Here is a 22,083-nt window from a genome sequence, read left to right as displayed (position 1 = left end):
TCTAATTGTTTATCTGTTGCACTCATTTCCTAATCTTGGTCCAGGCTCCTTCATCCAGAAGGGTTTCTGTAATTGTCTACTTGCTGGGCTTTCTCAGACCCTTCAATCCACTTTCCTTACCACAAGCTACTAGCGATCCATTAATCTTTCCAAAAGAGAAATCTGTTCAGGGCACTCCCCTGCCTCCAGTGGACCCCACCAATGCTTTAGGAAAATACCCAAGCTCCTTTACCCAGCCTACCTGGCCTTGTCCTGCCCACCTGTCCACCTTCAGATCTAGAATCCATCCATATTAGACCCTTTTCTGTTTCTTAAATAAACCAAGCACTGCAGCTCTGGGCTTTCACTCATGCTGTTGTCTCTGCCTGGAACACCTGTGACCTTTTCGCTTCCTAGGACACACTTCTCCTCGCTCTGTGCCTGGCTGAACCATACTCACACTTCAAGTTTCAGCTTATAAGTCAATTTCTCTAGAAAAGATTTCCCAAAGATCCCATAACACCCATTCAGTTAGGTTCTTATGCCGTATACTTCCTTTACCACGAACTTACCCTTGTTTATTTGATTGTCTTTCTCAAGCTGGAATGGGACAAGGATTATATCTATCATGTACATCTGTTTCCCAAGTGCTGGGAACATAGCAAGTTCTTTATATTTTTAAGCAAATGACTCTGGGGTGTTTCTACTAGCACCTATAGTTCCCTCTTTATATATATTATATATTATATGTATATATATATAATATATATATAACATATATATATAACATATATATAATATATATATAACATATATATAACATATATATATAACATATATATAATATATATATAACATATATAATATATATAACATATATATAATATATATATAACATATATATATATAACATATATGTATATAACATATATATATATATTAACGTATATTTTTGAGACAGAGAGAGAGCATGAGCAGGGGAGGGGCAGAGAAAGAAGGAGACACAGAATCCAAAGTAGGGTCTAGGCTCTGAGCTGTCAGCACAGAGCCCGACGTGGGCTCGAAATCACAGACTGTGAGATCATGACCTGAGCCGAAGTTGGATGCTCAACCGACTGAACCACCCAGGTACCCCAGCACCTATAGTTCTCTAACTGCTGTTCACTGCAGCTTCTGCAGACAGCTCTCAGCTGCGTGACCCACCAAGAACATCACAGCCTCTAAAACCAGGGAGGGGCGCCTGGGTGGCTCAGTCGGTTAAGCGGCCGACTTCGGCTCAGGTCATGATCTCGCGGTCCGTGAGTTCGAGCCCCGCGTGGGGCTCTGTGCTGACAGCTTGGAGCCTGGAGCCTGCTTCTGATTCTGTGTCTCCCTCTCTCTCTGCCCCTCCCCCATTTGTGCTCTGTCTCTCTCTGCCTTTCAAAAATGAATAAATGTTAAAAAAATTAAAAAATAATAAAACCAGGGAGATGTACCCTTGGCCTTCCAGACTTTAGTTAATCGATTGCTCACTTTATTAATACTTTGAAGAGGCCAATAATTCTGACCCTCAGTTCAGAGAGCAATACTCTATGTCCTTCTAGAGCTGTCTGCTGAGTGAATCTATATGAGTCAGGCTGGGCAGGCACAGACTGGCAGCCAAAAATTAATCTTTTATAGTTTTCTTATCCTAGATATTATAGCATCCGATGGTTCTCATAAAATTCATATTTTCTGTGTCTTATCAGTACACAAACAGTGGAAGTCTGTGGGTTAGGGACTAGTAGATAAAAAGGGGTTTTGTGGGCTTTACACATATACTTGCTTTTTTTCAGTTTATATATTTTTTTGAGGGACAGGGAGCACAAGTGGGGGAGGGGCAGAGAGGGGGGGGGAGAGAGAGAATCCTAAGCAGGTTCCACACTGCCAGTGCACAGCCTGATGTGGGGCTCGAACTCACAGACTGTGAGATCATGACCTGAGCTGAAGCGGGATGCTTTACCAGCTGAGCCATCTAGGCTCTTGTATGCATATACTTCGTAAAGCATGAACACTCATGCTGTATCAGTAGAATGATAGAATTAAAGGGCCCTCTGGCCCCATATTTTCATGCTGACTTCCTACAAAAGCATGCAAGATGGTCACGTTGCACCTGAGACCAGAAGGCAAGCACAACCTGAATTCACATTTTGTCAACAAATTCAACAAATTAGCAGAAGACTTCCTACCATGAAAATGTCCTTGAGAACAACTGGGACCTGGTGATTCTTTAAGGTGGGGACAGAGCCTATTGCTGCCTTTGCAATGCAGCCCTGTGTCACCCTTGTGTTCACCTGCCTGCCCAGGCTCCCAAACACAAACAATGGAAGGTCAAAGATACCTGCCAGCTCCTGGCTTTTTAATAGTAACTTGTGAATTTCTACCACTGTCTTTTTTTTTTTAAGTTCATTTATTCATTCTGAGAGAGGGAGAGCGCGAGAGCAGGAGAAGAGCAAAGAGAGAGGAAGAAAGAGAATCCCAAGCAGGCTCTGCATTGTCAGCGCAGCATCCGATGTGGGGTTTGAACTCAGAAACCATGAGATCATGACCTGAGCAGAAATCAAGAGTCAGATGTTTAACCGACTGAGACATCCAGACGTCTCTTCTACCACTGTCTTAAAAAAATCCATGTTAGGTAAAGAGTGTAAGAAAGAGAAGAGAAGAGAATGAGGAGAGGAGAGGAGAGGAAAGAGAAAAGAAAAGAAAAGAAAAGAAAAGAAAAGAAAAGAAAAGATAAAAGAAAAGGAAAAGAAAAGGAAAAGAAAAGAAAAGAAAGGAAAAGAAAAGAAAAAAGAAAAGAAAAGGAAAGGAAAGGAAAGGAAAAGAAAAAAAAAGAATGGAAAGGAAAAGATAAAAGAAAAGAAAAGGAAAAGAAAAGGAAAGGAAAGGAAAGGAAAGGAAAGGAGAAAAGAAAAGAAAAAAGAAAAGAAAAAAAGAAAAGGAAGAGAAAAGAAGAGAAAAGAAAAGAAAAGATAAAAGAAAAGGAAAAGAAAAGAAAGGAAAAGAAAAGAAAAGAAAAGGAAAAGAAAAGGAAAGGAAAAGAAAAAAAAAGAATGGAAAGGAAAAGATAAAAGAAAAGGAAAAGGAAAGGAAAGGAAAGGAAAGGAAAGGAAAGGAAAAGAAAGGAAAGGAAAGGAAAAGAGAAAAGAAAAGAAAAAAGAAAAGAAAGAAAAGGAAAAGAAAAGGAAAGGAAAGGAAAGGAAAAGAAAAGAAAGGAAAGGAAAAGAGAAAAGAAAAGGAAAAGAAAAGAAAAAAAGAAAAGAAAAGAAAAGAAGAAAAGGAAGAGAAAAGAAAAGGAAATTTTAAATGGAGTAGAAGAAACGGTGAAGCTAGAGGGCTAAATTATTTACCTAGATGTTGAAAAATATCAGCAATAATGAGAGTTGTTTGGGGTGGCCACCTGTTCAAGACAGTTAAAACTGTTGCCCACCCTCACGATATTGCCCCCTTCTGGGCCGGTGCCTCATCCTCCCTTCAGGGACTGTTGGGCTCTTGTACCTTCTCCATTTTCTACCATTGGATCATTCTTTGCTACTCTGCTGCCCCATTGTCCTTCCTGCCCCTTAGAGGAGGGCATTGCCCCCCAGCATTTACTTTCCATCTCTCCCTCTCTCTCTCTCTCCCCACTCTCAGTCTCTCACTCTTTTTCCAGGAAGCTCATTCTACCAGGAGGGTTTACTCCCTGGATCTCCACTGTCCCACCTCTCCTGGGAAGGATGTCCAAATGGAAGTTCCTCTAGGCAAGTGGTTCTCAGCCTTGGCTGAAGATGAGAACTGCCATGGGGAGCTTTAAAAATCCCAATGCTCAGGACGCACCCTAAACTAATTAAACCAGAATCTTTTGGAATAGGACACAGATAGGGGGTTTTACATGGAGTCTTTCACTTACACCCTCAAGCCATTTTGTTTCCCTAACATTTCTACATGTATTAGTGCGACCACCATCTTCCCTCGTCTACCAGCCAAAAACTCATAGAACCGTCCTTGACTTTTTCTTCTCGTTGGCCCATGGCATGCCAGTGAAGCCACAAACCTATTCTGTTACTTCCACAATGTGTCTCGGGTGCCCTCATTCCCCCTTGTACAGGAGTATCACTCTTCAGCATCGTATTACTTCTAATTTTTGAAACAGGCATTTGGGTCGAGCAAGAGCCAAGGTTTGCACAGGAGGGACAAGTGTGGACGACCCTTCCCTCTCCCAGCCCTCCACTTTTACCTGTCTCCAGATTGCTCCCCAGCTGGCCTGGGCTCCAAATGTGGACAACTAGGGGCCTTGTGTTGGCATCTTTATATTTATTTCATATATTAATTTACATGGGGACAAAGGAGTACCTCTGGGAAAAATGGGACTGGGAGTCTGATCTCAAGATTCAAGGGTGTGAAACTCCGGTGCGTCTAGACAATCCCAGACAAGTGTTGTATTTATACCCGGGAAAAAGTTAACAGTGGTTCCGGGCAGCGATTTACCATGATGCCTTAGTGGACGTAGATGCTGATCTTGGAACTCAGCTTAGTGCATAGCTCTGGTAGCTTTTAATGTATTCCGGCGCTGAGGTATCTGTATGTGTAAATGTGTGTGCATGGAAATGGATGCCCAGTTAGAGGATTGTTGTCCCTGAGGGCCTAGGCACCTTTGATGGGGAAGCTCACCTGAGTGAGCCGAGTATAGAAGACAGAAATGATCTCTCTTGCCTCACAGGAGCTGCTATTGAGGACGACTTTACAGACACCTCCCCCGCTGCTGGGTCATAGCTGCGTATCTGTGTGATGCTCGTCCCTGGCAAGACCTCACGCGATAGCAGAGACACCTGCGGCACCTGCAGATTTCTGGTCTACCGAGAGCAAGGTGGCAACCTGCTGCAGGTCAGCTGGGGCTGTCGTAGCGGCCGGTAGTGTTATCCTATGGACACAGGGGACCTGTGGGCGATAACAGTGTGGGTCTCAGCAGATGGGGGGTGGAGTGCAAACTGACTTGGATGCGGAGCCCGGTGGAGACGGGGGGCCCAGGAGGCTAGGTGTGCATGACCAGTCGGCAGGTGTGAACACTCATGGGCTTATTGGAACGCTCAGGGAGGAGGATCTTGGAGACCCGGGCCACCTGCCGCCAGGAAAATAGTGACCGGAGCACCCAGACATGGGCAGACATGGGAGCTATGACGTAACCATGGATCAAGACTAAGACATTGGGATCAAACTCAATGATAAGAATATTCCGCCCACCTTTTGTTTGGGGGTTATTTTATTCTGTTTTGCTTCCCGTGCAAAGCTGCTTCCTCCTCTGTGTTCCCCGTGGCTCCTTGTATTTGCTGTATTTCCTCACCTCCCATCTTGTGCTCTGACGATGCGCGGCTCATCCCCACTTATGAAGCACAAACCCCCCGTAGACTGGGGCTGGGCCTTATATAACTTGGCTCTTCCCAGCAGGACCAGCCTCGTGTTAGGGGGAATATTTGTTCACTAAAAGAGCGGATCAGAGCCAGCGGTAGGAACAGGTCTGTTTTCCCGCTCCTCGCCATGACCTCAGAGAGAGCTGGGTGACGAGTTTAGGGGTGAGAGAGAAGGGAGCGGGAAGCAAGCTACCGTATTTCTAGGTGAGTAAGGCTTGCCAAAGGAAATGAAACGTTTGCAGTCATCGCTCCTTTGCAAAGCTTTCTTTTCCCACTTACGGGCCAGCCCTCCAATTCTGCAATCTGAAAAATGACAAAAATCAAGGGCCACGTGTGAGGCAGTCCCCACGGTCCCAGTGGCTATTTTTAGGTCGTCGTGACACGGTTTCGGCAGTGCGCTGCTTCCCCGGCTCAGCGTTACTGCCGTTTTTCTGACTCATGTTTGTTTCTCACGCTCACCCTGGCCCCGGCCCATACTCTTTACCTCATTCTTGCCACGCCGTTTCCCTATTTGACCATCCAAACCGGCCTGCCTAACAGCTGGCCCCCAGCCACTTCCCTAAAACGTCTCTGTGGATAGCCACACTTTGTGGAACTTGGTTGATGGCCATCTGTCGCTGCGAGGGCCCCACGGGCCCCAGGGCATTGCGTAAGGGCGGAGGCGGCCGACGGCCGAGTCTGAGCTCCCACCACCGGGAGCGGGCAGAGGTAGGGAAGCTGTAGTCAATGCAGCAGCGAAAGTGTCCTCTTTGTCCCAGCAAAAGTGGAGCCTAACGGGGCCAAATGCCGCCTTGGTACTTCATCAGTGATGAGGAGGTCCAAATCGCAAACCTCTTCCGCTCCTCACCCGGGCCCACCCAGTCACGTTCCTACTGGCGACAGGTCTCTGTCACCTCCCTCCCTCCCCTCGTTCCATTGTATCACTGTAACATCCAGTCCGAGCACAGAGCCGGGAACCACGACATCACCGAAGTTTTTCGACCGTGGAAATGAGGTTAAGCTTCGGCTCATGCTCACCCCCCAGCTCACTTTGCAGAGTATGTTTTGCTCACGCGGGGAGCTGAGCAAATCTCCGGCCGTGTGGAGACGGCGGAAAGCGAACTGGATTTGGAAACGGGAGCCCGGAGTGTAAGTCCCAGCTTCAACTTTTCCCCAGCCACAGGACCTGGGGCATGTCATTTAATCTGTGAGGCTTCAGGCCTTCGGTGCTAGATGACCTCCCAGTCACTTCCATCACTCGCCCTCTCTGATTCCGTTTGCAGATTGACCGATATTGTCATCGGTTGGCTAACATCCATTCTTTCCAGCTACCACAAGTGCCACTAATTGGTCTCCCCGTCTTGTTCTTCTTTAATTTCCTCCAGAGTCATCTTTCCAATCAGTCATTTACTCCTCCGCCTAAAACTTTCCCACAGACAAGCCCTTACCTCCTACGGTCCAGATTCACTGATGTGAATTCATGAGCCGGCTTTTCCTGTCCTCCAATTCAGCCCTACCCTCAGCAACTCCAGCCCTTTGCAGATGCTGTTCCCTCTGTGTGAAGATCTTTCCCATGTCTGTCTTGACTTATTCCTTCTCATTCTTTGGGTCTCAGCTGGGACATCAATTCCCTGCCGAAGCCAGCTCTCAACATCCTTCCTGGGCACCCACAGCACCCTGTGCTTCCTCCTATTATAGTCCCCTCACCCTGTTGTCCTTGTGGGCAATTTCCTGTCTCTCAGACGCTGAAAGCAGCATGGTGCCTTGCACACCTCTGTGTCTTCAGTTGGTTAACACAGTGCCTGGCACTGATGAATAATCGAATGGACACATGATACTCTCGCACCGGACCCCCATCTCATTGCAACTCTTTTCTCCACCGACAAGCTAAGCTCTCTTGACTGCTGCTTCTCATCTTTGCGGCCGCCACAATTACTCCCCAAGATACCAGTGGCGTTAGGTGCTTTTCTACCCTCTTGGTCTCTGAAGATAAGAGGGCAAAAGTCAGGTGTGACGATGGGTGACCGCCTTCCAAGTCGTTAGGTGGAAGAAGTTAACAGACCAAAGATGCTACCGTATATATAAACTCCAAAAGTTACACTCAGCAAGGAGAACTCAATCCGATGAAAGTCCGCCCAAAAAGGCAAAAGTATGGAAATTCGTGTGGATAATCTGCCAGGGGCCACCCTGCTTCGGGTCCACACATAATAATACGAGAAAATATCTTGATATATACATACTCTTACCCAACCTCAGGATCCAGATATTCTATCTTTAGGGATTTAGTCCTATGGGTTAAGCCAGATATGCTAAGTACCTGGCATGTATCTTCCCACCTGCCATTCTTACACTATGGACAGATATTGCTAAGGATGACAAAACTCTTTTTTGTAGGGTCTCAGAATCCTTCTCGACACTGTGCTCCAGAATCAACTGCCAGCAGGTGTCCAACCATCACCTGTTCCCTAAAAGTGTCCTTTGTTAAAGTGCAAGGACCCCAGGAGTGCCTGGGTGGCTCAGTTAAGCCTCTGACTTGATTTCAGCTCAGGTCGTGATCTGACAGCCATACAATTGAGCCCCGTGTCAGGATCTGGGATAGATGTGGAGCCTGCTTGGGATTCCTTCTCTCTTTCTCTACTCCTCCCCTGCTCATGCTCTCTGTCTCTAAAAAAAAGAAAAGTAAAGGCCCCAGAGTGGAGACCAGTGTAGAGTTCTAAGGTAGATTTATTGAGCAAGTACTTTCTTTCTTCAAAAGAAAAGAAGCAAGAAAGATGTGGGGCACTCAGAGAAGGAGAGGTGCAGCAGGGGAGGAGGGACATACATTCCAGAAGGACACAAAAGGCACAGGAGGAGCCATCATCTGAGTTCTGGGCACAAAGGTTATGGGCTCTGAAGCAAAGGACGGCAAAACCAATGAAACAAGCAACGTCCTATGGAATGTGCTCTCATTCTGGCTGCTACCTCCAGCAGAGCCCTATACTTAATTGAACCTCCATATATAAGGAGGGATTGGGGGATTACCCAGACTGTCAGACACGAACGGCTTAGATGAGTCTAGACTGGAGAAGGAACAGCAAGATTAGCTTCTGATCTGCAGGGATCATGCTTGGCATGCCCCTGTCTGTAGAGCAAGATACGGTAGTGGATGAGAAGGAGACAGCATGGGAAGGGGGGGGGGGGGGCGGTTCTAGTCATTGGGTGGAAGGCCAAGCCTTTTCCCTTGATGACAGACCATTGGGCAGCGTTCCTGAGTATTGGTGGCAGCAGGTAGTTGAATAATGAAGTCTAGGCCAGCTCTCCCGTGCCTCCAGCGTGGCTGGTCTGCAAGGCGCTGGGAAATTGCCCCAACGCCCCGTAGGAGCTCTGGTGCCAGATGTTGATGCAAATAAGCCCCTAAAGATACAGGCAACAGAAACGGGCCGAGCCATCAAATGCCTTTTTAATTGCAAACGGAACCAACGATCAATATTTTCTTGGGGGGAGTAACATGCATAGCTGTGCAATGATGACTTCTTCACGAGACAGAGAGAGGAGTGTGCAACTGCTCCCTGTGCCCTCACACCTGTGCACTCTGGCACAAGTGACGTTCCCGTGAGCGTCCACATCAGACAGTAAGAATCTATCCTGCCTAACGATGTAATGATGGTTAAATCCCTGTTAACCCAAGATGGAGGCACTCCTATAGAACAGAGTGCTGCTTCTGGGGTATCCAGAGTCTTGAAAGAAAAGTCTAAGGAGATTTCCTCTCTGCGATGCGTACCTGCTGATGTAAGCGAGGCTGGCCACAGCCAACAAGGTGAGTCCTTTCTTCTTCAGTGGGTAGCAATGTGGCCTGAGGATGACTTCAACCAGCGAGAAGGGCAGTATGGATGTGTGCTGGAGGAGAAGAAATGGTAAATCGTCACGTCAGACAGCCCCGGCGGCCTGCCATGCCCCCCGTTCTCTCCGTCCCTTCCAATCTACCTTCTTATGCAACTACCAGCGGAAACTTCCCCAAACTTGGCTTGCATCATGCTCCTTAGATGCCCAAGAGCCTCCAATGGCTCCCTACTGCCTGCCATACTGGTCCAAACTCCGTTGTCTGGCCACCAAGGCTCTTTGTAATGTTCTAGCACCTTCTCTGCTCCTGCTTATTGCTCTCTGCTCTTCTCTTCCCACCCACCCACCCACCCCCCCACACACACTCTTACACACCCACCCACACACACTCCTTCACTAGAACAAAGCTGTTTCCTCCATTCCCCTTTGCACTCAGCGTGCTAGTTCCCACCCTCACACTTCTGTTCATGCCCCAACTCTCCGTGTGGAATGGCTTCTCTCCCTGTATTCTAATCATTCATGTTCTTCACAGCCAAGACAATCTTCCACGATGCTGTCTCTGAATTTTCCTCTTGCTAATTTCTCTCACCCAATTCCACTGCATTTGTATCCCGCTCCATGTAGTCTGGCACTTACGATGTGTACTCGTAAGATCTGGGGGTGGGGTGGTGGAGAATACTGCTTACTGGGAACATCTAGTAGTGTGAGTATTTCATGTATATATATTTTCACACGTACAGCTATCACTCCCCTTTCATCCCCGGTCCCCGATCGCCTCGGCTCTTGGTAGCCTCTCGTGTCCTCAGGCTCCGCTTGTAAACCCCAACTCATTCCCATTCCTGATCCCCAAGGCAATAGTCGCTGGGGCTTAGAGATGTCACGGGGCCCATATCACCGTGCTCCCATGCCCGGCTGTGTGGCTGGGGCCCTGGGTGCCGGCTCTGGGTGGCCTTTGCTCTCAGTCATGTCTGCGTCGTGCTCAGAGGCATCTCCAGAAGACCACAGTTTCTTCTCACTCTACCTGAACTAGGGAGGGTACGGTCAGGAGATCCAGACCCGCAGATGACAAGAAATGTGGCAAGTTTTTATGCGGTAGGGGTGGAAGGAGAAGGAACAAATCTTAATAAGAGGGCATTGCTGGGCAGAGAGGGCCTCCTGGGGCCCTGACAAGGCTGCAGTTGGTTGGTACAAAGTAATTAGGCCTCTTCCAGGCCCCGGGTTCCCTCATGTTAGTAGCAAAGCTTAGAGGAACAGTGTTGCAGACAAGCTATAGCTTTTATATATACAATTTTTTTTTTTTTTTTAATATCAGAGAGAGAGAGAGGAGAGAGAGAGCACAAATGGGGGAGAGGGGCAGAAGGAGACAGAGAATCTCCAGGAGGCTCCGCACTCAGCCCCATTCAGGGTTCCATCCCACAACCCATCATGACCTGAGCCGAAATCAAGAGTCGGACGCTCAACTGACTGAGCCCCCCCAACCCCCCTGCCCGGCGTCCCCATGCTACAGCTTTGATAGACTTTGCCCCAGGATGGTCCTGAACTTACTGACGGGTTGCATGTACAAGTGGAAAGACACGTAGGCCAATTGGCATACCCCACATCTTTCTCTGGTCTGATTTTCGGCTATAGTTTCTGCGTCTCTCCCTCTAATAAAGTGCATCGTGGTTGCAGGCTCGAACTTTCAGATCTGACCTTGGTCTCATGACTTGAACCTGAACTTCAGCTTCCTAGGCTATACGATGGAGAATAGCCAGTCCACATGTCACAGGGAACACCACCCTGAGGATGAGGGGTAGAGCGTCTAAAGGGCTTCGCCCTCCGCCCCTGAGCACTTCCAGTGAGTGTTAGCTGGGATTGCCACCATTATCACTGTGACTGCTGTCCTTCATCCCCTTGGTGGCCCAGTGTGGCTGAAGGGAGGTTCTGGGCTGCCCACAGCGCCAGGTGTTCAGATGCAGGCGTGCAAGCAGCTGGAAGAGGGTAGCACAGCGGTCCCTGTGGCCACCCTGTGGCTCCCTCCCCAGCCCACGGTGGTTGCCTATGCTCCCAGCCGTGGCCACCTCCGAGCCCTGGCAACGCCCCGTAACTGCCGTCAATGATCTTTTCACCCAGAGGCCACCTCGGGAGGCAAGAGACGGGGCTTGTCTGCCCAGCACGGCCACCTGCCTCTCCACCCGCCCTCCCTCTGCCGCAGCCAGGAAGATCCGGCTTCTATTAGGAAGCATTAACAGTCCCATTATACTGGCCATTGATCTGACAGATTTTATTAACCCTGTCTGTCGTCAGCAGCTTCCATTCTCTACATTAACCATCATTTGGAACAGAATTCCCGGGGAATAATGTAGTGCGTTCGCATTAGGAGCAAATGAGTTCGTAGTGATTAATGCTCTTGCAACAAATAACTCAGGAATGCATGACTGGTCACCTCGTCTAGAAGCCTGCCCTTTGCAAGTGACATTCAATTGGATTTCCAAATGACTTCTCCCTGATGACTTCTGGGAAGTTTACCTCGGTGATGTCATTAGTGACGGGCCATATACTGTGGCTTAATACCAGCTAAAAGGTCTTTAAAAGAATCGCATTTTTTGGCCGGAGCTGGGGGATAGGAGGAAGACGGCCGTCTGAGAGCTTTCTAAACATGGAGCTACCGTGAGGAGACAAGCGTGATACAATACACCTCCTGCTGTTTCAAACGTCCTGGTATTTCACCTCGCGTTCATATACATTGTATAACCTTTATCAGGCTGCGCGTGATTTTTTTTTTTTCCTCTGAGGAAGAAAAAACAACTCAAGAAGAGAAAAATCAAATATGCTTTCTGCTTCCAAAAAATCTAATAATTAGGCCGGGATTGACACAAATTAGAACACTGCCAAAAATTACTGAAAACAGTGACTCATTCTGTATTTCAATTAACAGTTTCTCAGTTTCCCTTATAAACAGTGAAACTGACAAAAATTAATTATCTCAGAGGGGGTAAAATATTTCCTTCCAGAGTAAACAAAAACATCATGGGCTGAAACAATAGTACGTGCTCACAGAGAGGATGCAGTGAAATGATCTTCCCTTGTCAACTAGCCATCATTTTGGTACAGTTTTCCCTTGAATATCTCGTTCCAAATGTATTGGTTAAAAGGACAGTGCTGCTCTTTCCCCATCCTTCTCTACCAAATTATGCCTTTGTCTCCTGTCCTCAGTGGAACGCCCACTTTGGTCTGAATCTCTTGCAGACGTAATGCTAAGCCTGAGACAGGGATTTAAGAATTAGGATATTAAAGCATTTTATCTTTCAATTTTTATTTAAAAAAAATGTTAATGGTTACTTTTAAAAAATGTTTGGAATGTTTATTTTGAGAGAGAGAGACAGAGCGTGAGCGGGGGAGGGGCAGAGAGCGAGGGAGACACAGAATCCCAAGCAGGCTCCAGGCTCCGGGCGGTCTGCACAGAGCCGGACGCAGGGCTCGAACCCACAGACGGTGAGATCATGACCTGAGCCGAAGTCGGACGCCCAACCGGCTGAGCCACCCAGGTGCCCCAAATGTTTGTATGAGAGAAAGAGAGAAAGACAGAGAGAATGTGAGCAGGAGAGGGGCAGAGAGGGAGAGAGAGAGAACCCCAAGCAGGCTCCACACTGTCAACGCAGAGCCCTACACGGGGCTCCAACTACAAAACCAGGAGGTCATGGCCTGAGACGTAATCAAGAGTCAGACCCTTGAGGGACTGAGCCACCCAGGCGCCCCTATTGGTAAAGCATTTTAGATACCTTGTTGCAAAATAGCCTTGGCCACAAGAACTTAAATTTACCAGCGCACAGAGCATTCTTACAAGGTTACACGAGTGGCAACGTGAAACATAAGGAGCATTTACTTTTACTCACTTCCCCCCCCCCCCCAGGGAGCTACGGAGCGGTTATAAAGAGCTATCCTGTTGGGTTTTTAAAATTTTTTTTTTAATGTTTATTTATTTTTGACAGAGAGACAGAGACAGAGCATGAGTGGAGGGAGGGGAAGAGAGAGAGGGAGACACAGGTTCCAGGCTCTGAGCTGTCAGCATAGAGCCCAACGCGGGGCTCAAACTCACTGACTGCGAGATCACGACCTGAGCTGAAGTCAAACGCTCAACCGACTGAGCCACCTTGGCGCCCCAAGAGCTTCCCTGTTTTTGAGGCTACGGGTATAATCAGATGCATTTGCCTGATTCTGGAGAAAGAAGCAAGCCTTAATCCCCGAGATAACCCATGGAGCCCCCAGGTTTCCATCACAGTCATGCAGGCTCCAAGCCCTAAATCCATAAGCCTAGGATGGTCCCACTCTTATCTCTAAGATCCTCGAGGGGCAAGAGCACTTAATTTTCTCCAGTGAAAGGATTCAGGGAGCCTCCACATTTTGAAAAGCAGGTAACGCTTAAAAATACGGTCTCTGCCTTTTTCCTCTGTTTCATTTCCTTGTTGGACTGGCTCTCGTGTTGATTTGAGTTGATCAAGATAGACACGGCTGCTTCTAGCCTCTTGGACTGGTCATTGAGAGACTTTGTCCTTCAGAAGCTGTTTCTCACAATGAGCTTCCGTAATATCGCCCGCTTTGTGTTCTTATCAGTGTTCGCCTCCTTCCCTCTGTTCAGGCAACGCTGAAATCTTAGAATCAGTTCCTTACACTGACTCTAAACTGAGGTCCTTTCCCCCAAGTCTCTAAAAAAATGTCTTTGGTTTGTTTATGGTGCTAATGGATTGATAATTTTAAATGAAGTTTTAGGGGTGCCGGGGTGGCTCAGTCAGTTAAGCGTCCAATTCTTTTTTTTTTAACTTTTTTTTTTTAAAGTTTATTTAATTTTGAGAGACAGAGACAGAGCACAAGCAGGGGAGGGGCAGAGAGAGAGGGAGACCCAGAATCCAAAGCAGGCCCCAGGCTCTGAGCTGTCAGCACAGAGCCCAACGTGGGGCTCGAACTCGGGAGCGTTGAGATCATGACCCGAGCCAAAGTCAGACGCCTAACTGACTGAGCCACCCAGGCGCCCCAAGTGTCCAACTCTCGATTTCGGCTCAGGTCATGGTCTCACGGTTCGTGAGACAGATCCCCGTGTCAGGCTCTGTGCCTGCTTAAGATTTTGTCTCTCTCCCTCTCTCTCTGCTTCTCCCCCACACGCTCTATATCAAAATAAATAAATAAACTTAAAGAAAGATGAAGTTTTATTGCACCAGCAAGATCTCATTTCTGGGGACATTCAGGGTATTTTTTGCTTACTATGCATTAAATATAACACTTCTTCTGTATTAAAAAAACACAAAAGCCTTTACAAAATCTCCTCAGGGGCAAACACATGGCCAAAACATCCATTAAAACTTAAATGTAAATACAGCAGACATGGAAAAGGAGGCAAAACAAACCTTAATAGAATGCTATTATACTCGGGCTTGTTATTACACTGCTGGGTCATGTTCCTTAAGCTCGCAAACTCCATGTGGTAAAAACACACAGTAATAATTGTTTTGTAAATCCTTGTAAGACCATCTCTGATTTCAATAACTACCATTCATTTGCCAGCGAAAAACTTTTGCCTCCTTCCTCACCACTGTAATTTCTGACTCTGACACCCACAGGTTGGGACAATGGTGAAGGTCTCCCTGGGAATATTTTGTATCCAAAAGCAGAGACCATCTGTATTCTTTCTGGCCCCTATGTTGTTACAGTTACAATTTTGCTTTAAATCCATCGGATACACGAAAATCCAGAAACTTAGACATAGGTTATATCTTTCCTTTCCTTTCCTTTCCTTTCCTTTCCTTTCCTTTCCTTTCCTTTCCTTTCCTTTCTTCCTTCCTCTTTCTTTTCTCTTTCTTTCTTTCTTTCTTTCTTTCTTTCTTTCTTTCTTTCTTTCTTTCTTTCCTTACTTCCCTTCCCTTCCTTCCTTTCTCTTTCTTTCTTTCTCCCTTCCAAACTTTTCTTTCTTTCTTTCTTTCTTTCTTTCTTTCTTTCTTTCTCTTTCTTCCTTCCTTTCTTTCTTTCTTTCTTTCTTTCTCTTTCTTTCTTTCTTTCTTTCTTTCTTTCTTTCTTTCTTTCTTTTCCTTTTTATAAAGTGTTCCACCTACACTGCCTGTAGGTGTCTTTTCAGCCTCAAATACCAGAGAATAGAAGACACTGCCATTGGATTTGTAAAAAGTCCCTTTCCCACTTTCTAGAAAGTCAAGTGCACAAGGTAGGCACCACTATAATTAAAGAGCCAATGTTCAAATGCCTAGGGAGGGGGATTGGGAAGATAAACCACCCACAGAAAGAGCCACGGGTTTGCCTTTGATCTTCGTGGTCTTCCTGGGTGGGCTGACACAGCCCAGCGTGGCAAAACTCCAGACACAGAAGTTAAACACCAGTAGTCTTATTTACCAAGGAAGAGTAGTGATGTTTGCAATTTACTCTGAAATATACCAAAAATAAGATGAGTTGATGGATGGGCAGATGCACAGATTTGGGGTAAAGCAAATCCAGTGAACTACAAATAGTAGAATCCAAGTGGCAGGTATTACAGCGGATCACTGCAAAAATTCTTTCAACTGCACTTGGTTTGAAAATTTTCATAACAAAAGCTTGGGAGCAATGTGAATAGTCTTTACTGACCTGGAAAGAGAAGTAAATGCTCCACTGGGCTGAGCAAAAAAAAAAGCATGGTGTTATTTATGAACTCATACATGGCTTGAACAGAGAGTTAAGTGATACATTTGTAAATCTTCTGAAGAGGGTTTCTAAGTGATTTCTCACTTACTACACTGTTGTCCCTTGGGTTAACATGGAGTTTGGCCAACAGCTCAGAGCAGCAGATCTTCTGATAGGAAGCTACTTGGCTTTGACAGCATCCAGCCTGGTGAAGAGGTGCCTGTTTAGACTCTATCCAGTTAAGGGTAGGACGAAAAGAAAGATCTGGGATCTTAGGACTCTACAATCTAGGGATATATATTTGCCTTTTCCTGTTCTCTCTCTCAGTACCTCTCCAAAGCACCCAAATCCCTTCCTCTCGTTTAATTCTCTCTGGCAATAACAACACCCTAGACACCTGCTGTAATCACCGACCCACTTCTTCATGTTTTCTACCCAAACTTGATACACTTTTCCTTTCCAATTCATCCCATGGCTGTCTATATCCTTTTATCTTCCCCAGCATCACCCCCCCCTAGCTTTACCCCTTCTTGTACATACTCAACATTGCAATTAGACTAACCTTCCTAAAACAAGTTTCATGTTGCTACTTCTGCTCAAAAAGCCTTCTGCAGCTCCCTGCTGCCTGGGGTCCACTGTTTAAACTCCTGATCTCATCTCATCTCTGATTTTCCACAGCTTCTCAACAGGCTCCCCCCTCCTTTGACTCAAACCAATCTCCTCATCATTCTGTTTCCTTCCCTAGACTTCCTTTCTTTTCCCCCTCCATTTGCTGAGCTCTAGAATGCTTCTCTCCCGACCAGCCCCACACACCTTTGAGATGCCTTGCAACCCAAAGCACCCGCCTTACCATGAGGAGACATGAAGGAAAATCAGGACCTAGGAGGCACTGAAATGCAGATCTACCAACCAGAGCTTTGCTGGGCTGCTCTTACTGAGATTGAAACTCAGCAATAGGTTGCCAGACAACCGAAGTAAAAAGAGAGAGATGGAACGAACAGTCTCTTTTCTCGTTTGTCCGTGTTTAGGGGAAAGCAAATTGTTCCACTAACATTTTCCACTAGTAGGTGGTGTCCCCGACGCAGAACAGGTCAGAGATCTAGGTTCCATAAACTGATAAGATCTGAAAGCAAAATAATAAAACAGAATCTCTAGGCGGGGACTCTGCCCGTAAGGAGATAATATTGTGTAATTAGGCTTCTCATGATCAGAGTAGTAGATCGACTCCCATAAATACCCTTTCCCCCCCTGGGGTGTTTTTGGTTGGTTTTGTTCCCCTTATGAGTCGGACAACAGCCCGTATTTTATTCTGTGCTGAGAGGCTGGAGCGGAGGTATTCTACCCCAGTTGGTGACACAGAGATCTAAATGCTTGGAGGATTTCAGTCAGTGGTAACAACGACAGCCCCTTACTGCAAAGGAGAAGCCAGCCCGCCTCTCGGAGCTGAGCACGCAGCCCTTTCTGCAACTTCTGGGGCCCATGCCCCGGCCACGCCACACCCATGTCACATCCTGCCTTTGCACGAGGCGCGCACGCTCCTGTCCCTCCCACAGCTCTTTGGGGCTGCCCTCCGCCCTGCGGTGCTCAGTTCCATTCCGTTCTGTTTCTTACGCTGTCACTTTCGTGTTTCCACGGTCAATTTTCTTCCCCTGGTGTCATCAGATTATCAACTCTTTGAGGGCAAAGATCTCATCTACTTTTTCAGGACGCCTCCCTCCTCTGCTTAATAAGTGCTTTCTGATCGATTTCCTCGATTTGAACGTATGTGTTGCAAAGTAGAATTAAGTCCTTCGTGCAGCCTACAGAGCTCCCGATGATCTGGTTGCCTCGCCCACCTTACCTCTAGGCCATGCTGTCCCTACGTACAGCCTTCGCCCCTCTTCTGCCACCCACAGTGATACATCACACACATGTCCCTCCCCTCCGTCGTCTCCTTCACCTTCTTCTCACCTTACAGGGCTTGGTGTAGATATCGCTGCCTCCGGGGAGCCTTCGCCACATCCTGAAACCTCCAGTACGTTCCCTTCCCGGCCATAGCTGGACCTCCCGTGCTCCTTCACATCAGAGTCACATCACTGTGCTCACGTGACACTGGCCAAACCTCCCAGGGATAGAAAAGACTCGAGGCTTAGGGCTATTCCCGTTTCATCGCCAGCGCCCGACCCACTACTTGCCCTTCTCCGGCCACGTGACTGTTTGTGGCATTCATGCACAGATCAGTGGAACGATGGAGTGGGGCAGAAGAGGAAGGGGCCGTCTTCCACCTCTCCTGGCAAGACCACGCAGCGTTCTGGAAGGAGAAGACAGCAGCTGAAGGCCAGGTGCAGCTGACGTGGGCGGCCGCAGAACGGGCTGTGTCCACGGTCACAGGGCCACATCAATCCCTCTTTGGGCGATCACCTTTATCCTTTGCCACGGCTACAGACGGAACCCCAGGTCCTGAGAGTGGACGTTGTGGGTCACAGGGAAACCCGTGAGAAAATGGGACGCCTGGGAACAAGCTCAGGGTGTCAACGTCACGACGACTACCGTGGAGACTCAGCTAAAGGGGTGTCAGCACCCAGGAGCCAGCAGCCCTGCAGGAAGTCAAAACCTATGTAACCAGCAGACGCTGTACTTTGTTCGTCTTGGGGTCTGCTGGCCTTGGCCCTCCGCTCTGGGATTGGGCCAGGTGGAAAGCCCCAGGTTTTGTCCGGTATCTTCTTTGCATCTCCTCCTCTGAATTGGAGTGTGATCCACCCTTCCTCCTTGCTTCTGAGCCTGGCTCCAGATAGCACACATGGAGACTTGTTTTTAAGACATAGACAGATGGGCAGCTCTCTAGAAAGCTGCTCCAAGTTGGAGAGAGGAGACTGTTCTTTTCACGAAAGAGAAAGTTGCAGAAGCATGAGAATCTGCTCTTGCTTTAAGAGCCACGGTGTCTCGGGCCACCGTCGCTTCCCCTCAGATAGCACATCGTGATGTCAGTAAAGGACACGATGTGTGGGCAGCTGGTTTCCCTGGGAGATAACAGCGATTCAGGAAAGCACCCTGCACGCACAAACTCCGGGGCAAAATTCCAAATTCCCCACATGACTGATCCCATGAGGGACCGGTTTCCAAACTCTCTCGCCTTCCTGCCTCCGGCTCTCCCTTGCTGACCCATCAGGGTATTCCTGAAGCGACACGCCAGCTGTTCTTGAAGAGGGGCGCTTGCTGCTCTCTGGTGGCGTTCCCAAACGCAAGTAGTTGGTTGGTTTGGGGTTAGCCTCCAAGGGGGTGAAGAGGGACACGTGTGTTCACCGCAGGGGAGGCGGGGGTCTAACCCGCAGAAGAGAAGGCATCTGGGAGGGGGCCACAGGGGCAGGAGAAAAGAAGTTTGTTTGGGAAACACCCTCATTTGATATCCATCAGCTATCTCACGAGAAACAGTTCCGTTTCAGCACTCCGGGAAACTGGAAAGTATATGGGGCAGGGGCTTCAAACTCAAAGAAACATTAATGAATTTCAGTGCATATTTATTAGCGCCCTGCAGTGCGACCTGGGACTTGGCGAGCTCTAAAGCATAACGGAGTGGAGACTCTTCGGGAAGTGTTGGCCAACAAGAGGTACCGCTGGGGGAAGTGCCTGGAGTTCACGGTGAAAGTCCTTGTTTAACGCAAAGACCCCCTTTCTCTTTTGCGAGGCTCGCTAGGGGCGAATCGGTCTGACCTAAGCGACTCTAGGGTTTCTCTTCCTCAGCAGCATCCCAAACTGTGTCTCCTCTCACAGTGCGTCACTAATCGGTGCTTTGTTCTTTCAGAACAAAAACTCATTTTAATCCCCTTTTATTAAAAGATGATATAGCTCACACTAGTTGTTCAATGATAAACATTTTTTTTTCCTTGCTGAGAATTCTTCTATTTTTTTATTATTAAAAAAACACTTGTTTTAACCTGTATTTATTTTTTGAGAGACAGAGTGTGAACGGGGCAGGGGCAGAGAGAGAGGGAGACACAGAATCCGAAGCAGGCTCCAGGCTCCGAGCTGTCAGCACAGAGCCCGACGCGGGGCTCGAACCCATGAATCGCGAGATGGTGACCTGAGCGGAAGTCAGACGCTCCACCAAATGAGCCACCCAGGCACTCCATTGAGAATTTTTTTTTTTTTTAAATTGCTCAGTCAGTTGGTCATCTGACTCTTGATTTCGGCTCAGGTCGTGATCCCAAGGGTCATGAGATCAAGCCTCACATCAGGCTTTGTGCTGAGCACAGAGCCTGCTTGGAAAAGTCTCTCTCCCCCTGCCCCTCTCGCTCACTCGCGTGTTCTCTCTCTCTCTTTAAAATAAAAAATTCTGGGGGCACCTGGGTGGCCCAAGCCCCTGGATGGCCTAAGTTGGACTCAGGTCTTTATCTCACAGTTCATGAGTTCGAGCCCGCGTCGGGCTCTGTGCTGACAGCTCGGAGCCTGGAGCCTCTTTCAGATTCTGTGTCTCCCTCTCTCTCTGCCCCTCCCCCGCTCGTGCTCTGTCTCTCTCAAAAGTAAATAAACATTAAAAAACATTTTTAAATAAAGAATGTTTTAAAAAGCAAAACAAAAGGGCTGTCTGTAGGTTATCACACTGAAGACGTCCAACAGAATGGTTGAAATCCGAGTTTTGTGCTCAGAAGAGACATCTAGCGACAGACAGAGACTTGGGAGCCATTAGAGTGTAGCTACAACTTTTTTAAGTAGCAGAAGATGAGATGACCCCCCAAAGAGTGTATGAGTGCAAAGAATAAAGAATCTAGGAATAAACACTATGGAACACTTGCACTACTCATGGTGTGGAACTGAGAGGTCTTTGAGGAGGGTTGCCTGTGTGTTGTAGGATGGTTAGCAGCACCCTTGCCTCCTTCCTAGATGCCGGGAGCACCCACCCTCCCCTAGGTGTCCCCATCAAAACCATCTCCAGATATTGCCAATTGTCCCCTGGAGAGCAAAATCAATCCCAGTTGAGAATGCCTGATTTGGAAGAACATCTTGCAGAGGTAGTCGACAAGGAGCAGTTAGAAAGTCTGGAGGTAAGACAAAGGGAAGAGAATTCTTCGATAAATATGGTCAAATGTGTCAAACGCTGAGAAGGTATTAGGGCTTGAGTCCCAACCCCCTTGGTTTCAGAGACAAGAAGGGAACGCAGGAGCTTATTTCTTACGTTCCCCAAATGTTTTGTTCTTTCTTCCAGGTTGACTCCCATGTTCTTTGTTCGGTTCCCTGTCCCCTTGGTTTCAACCTTTTATTCACGGTGTTCTTGGACTTGGACCTTGGAGCCCCTGGGCACTGGGGAAATAGCACGGGGATGTGTCCGTGGTTGCCACGGATGTCTGTTCCACAAATCCCAAGGGTGGGTGGAAATTAGAACACCTTTCTGAGTGCAAGATCTGGGAACTCACATGCAGGACAACTTGGTGACAGTTTGCTTGCCCAGAGTCCCCCCCACATCACTGGGAACGCAAACCTGGGGCGCTGAGACAGTCTTCCCGTTGCCAAGAAGTTTGCCTCACTTCCTTATCGCGGTTTTCTTAGGAAAAACAAAACAAAATTTCTCAAAAGGTCACAAAATTCCTTTGCACCACTGAATAGTAAAATGTGGCTTTTATGAGTTCCTAGATGTGTTTGGAGAGGCAGACCCAAAACACACAAGCTCTTACTAGGAGAGCTCTCTGGAATAACCCTCTGAAATAATCATGCACTTTTTGGTTTCCAAACTCAGGAAAAAAAAAAAAAAGCCCACAAAGGTTTTTTGTTTTTGTTAGCCTTCAAATCTGAATTTTCACTGGTAAAATCTATTCCTAGGAAGGGAAGTGAAATGCTGAACTCTCGCCTGCCTTTATGAGGCTTTTCCAAAAAAAATTTTTTTAAGTTTATTTTTCTGTTTTGAGAAAGAGAGAGAGAGAGAAGGCGCATGCACAAGCGTGAGCTGGGGGAGGGGCAGAGAGCGAGGAGAGAGAATCTCAAGAAGGCTTTGCACTCTGCCAGCACAAGGTCCGATGTGGGGCTTGATCTCATGAACTGTCAGATCATGACCTGAGCCAAAATCAGGAATTGGATGCTTAACCAACGGAGCCACCCAGGTGGCCCAAAGCTTTTTTTTTTTTTTTTTTTTTTAAATTCTGCCCTCAACTTAAGAAGACTCTTGATTACTATTGAGATGTTCAAACATTAGGTTCTGTGGCAGGCCACCAAAGAATTTATTCTGTTTCTATTGAAGTTCTACGTTCATAGATTCACTCGGCACCTACATATACTAATGCGCCCCATT

General features: G+C 47.4%; 1 protein-coding gene across 4 annotated transcripts in view; it reads right to left on the bottom strand.

Moving 5' to 3' along the window:
- LOC122219561 (androgen dependent TFPI regulating protein) overlaps window positions 1-22,083 on the bottom strand; it is an 83,042-nt gene that overhangs the window by 30,635 nt on the left and 30,324 nt on the right. For all 4 annotated transcript variants that reach the window (XM_042937893.1, XM_042937895.1, XM_042937894.1 and 1 more), the window contains exon 5: window positions 9,124-9,239. In XM_042937893.1, the coding sequence (XP_042793827.1) occupies window positions 9,124-9,239 (116 nt within the window). The remainder of the gene's footprint in view (window positions 1-9,123; window positions 9,240-22,083) is intronic.

This window comes from Panthera leo, chromosome B2 (assembly GCF_018350215.1).
Source record: "Panthera leo isolate Ple1 chromosome B2, P.leo_Ple1_pat1.1, whole genome shotgun sequence".
Lineage (NCBI taxonomy): Eukaryota > Metazoa > Chordata > Mammalia > Carnivora > Felidae > Panthera > Panthera leo.
This window is presented reverse-complemented; position numbering and strand designations above follow the sequence as displayed.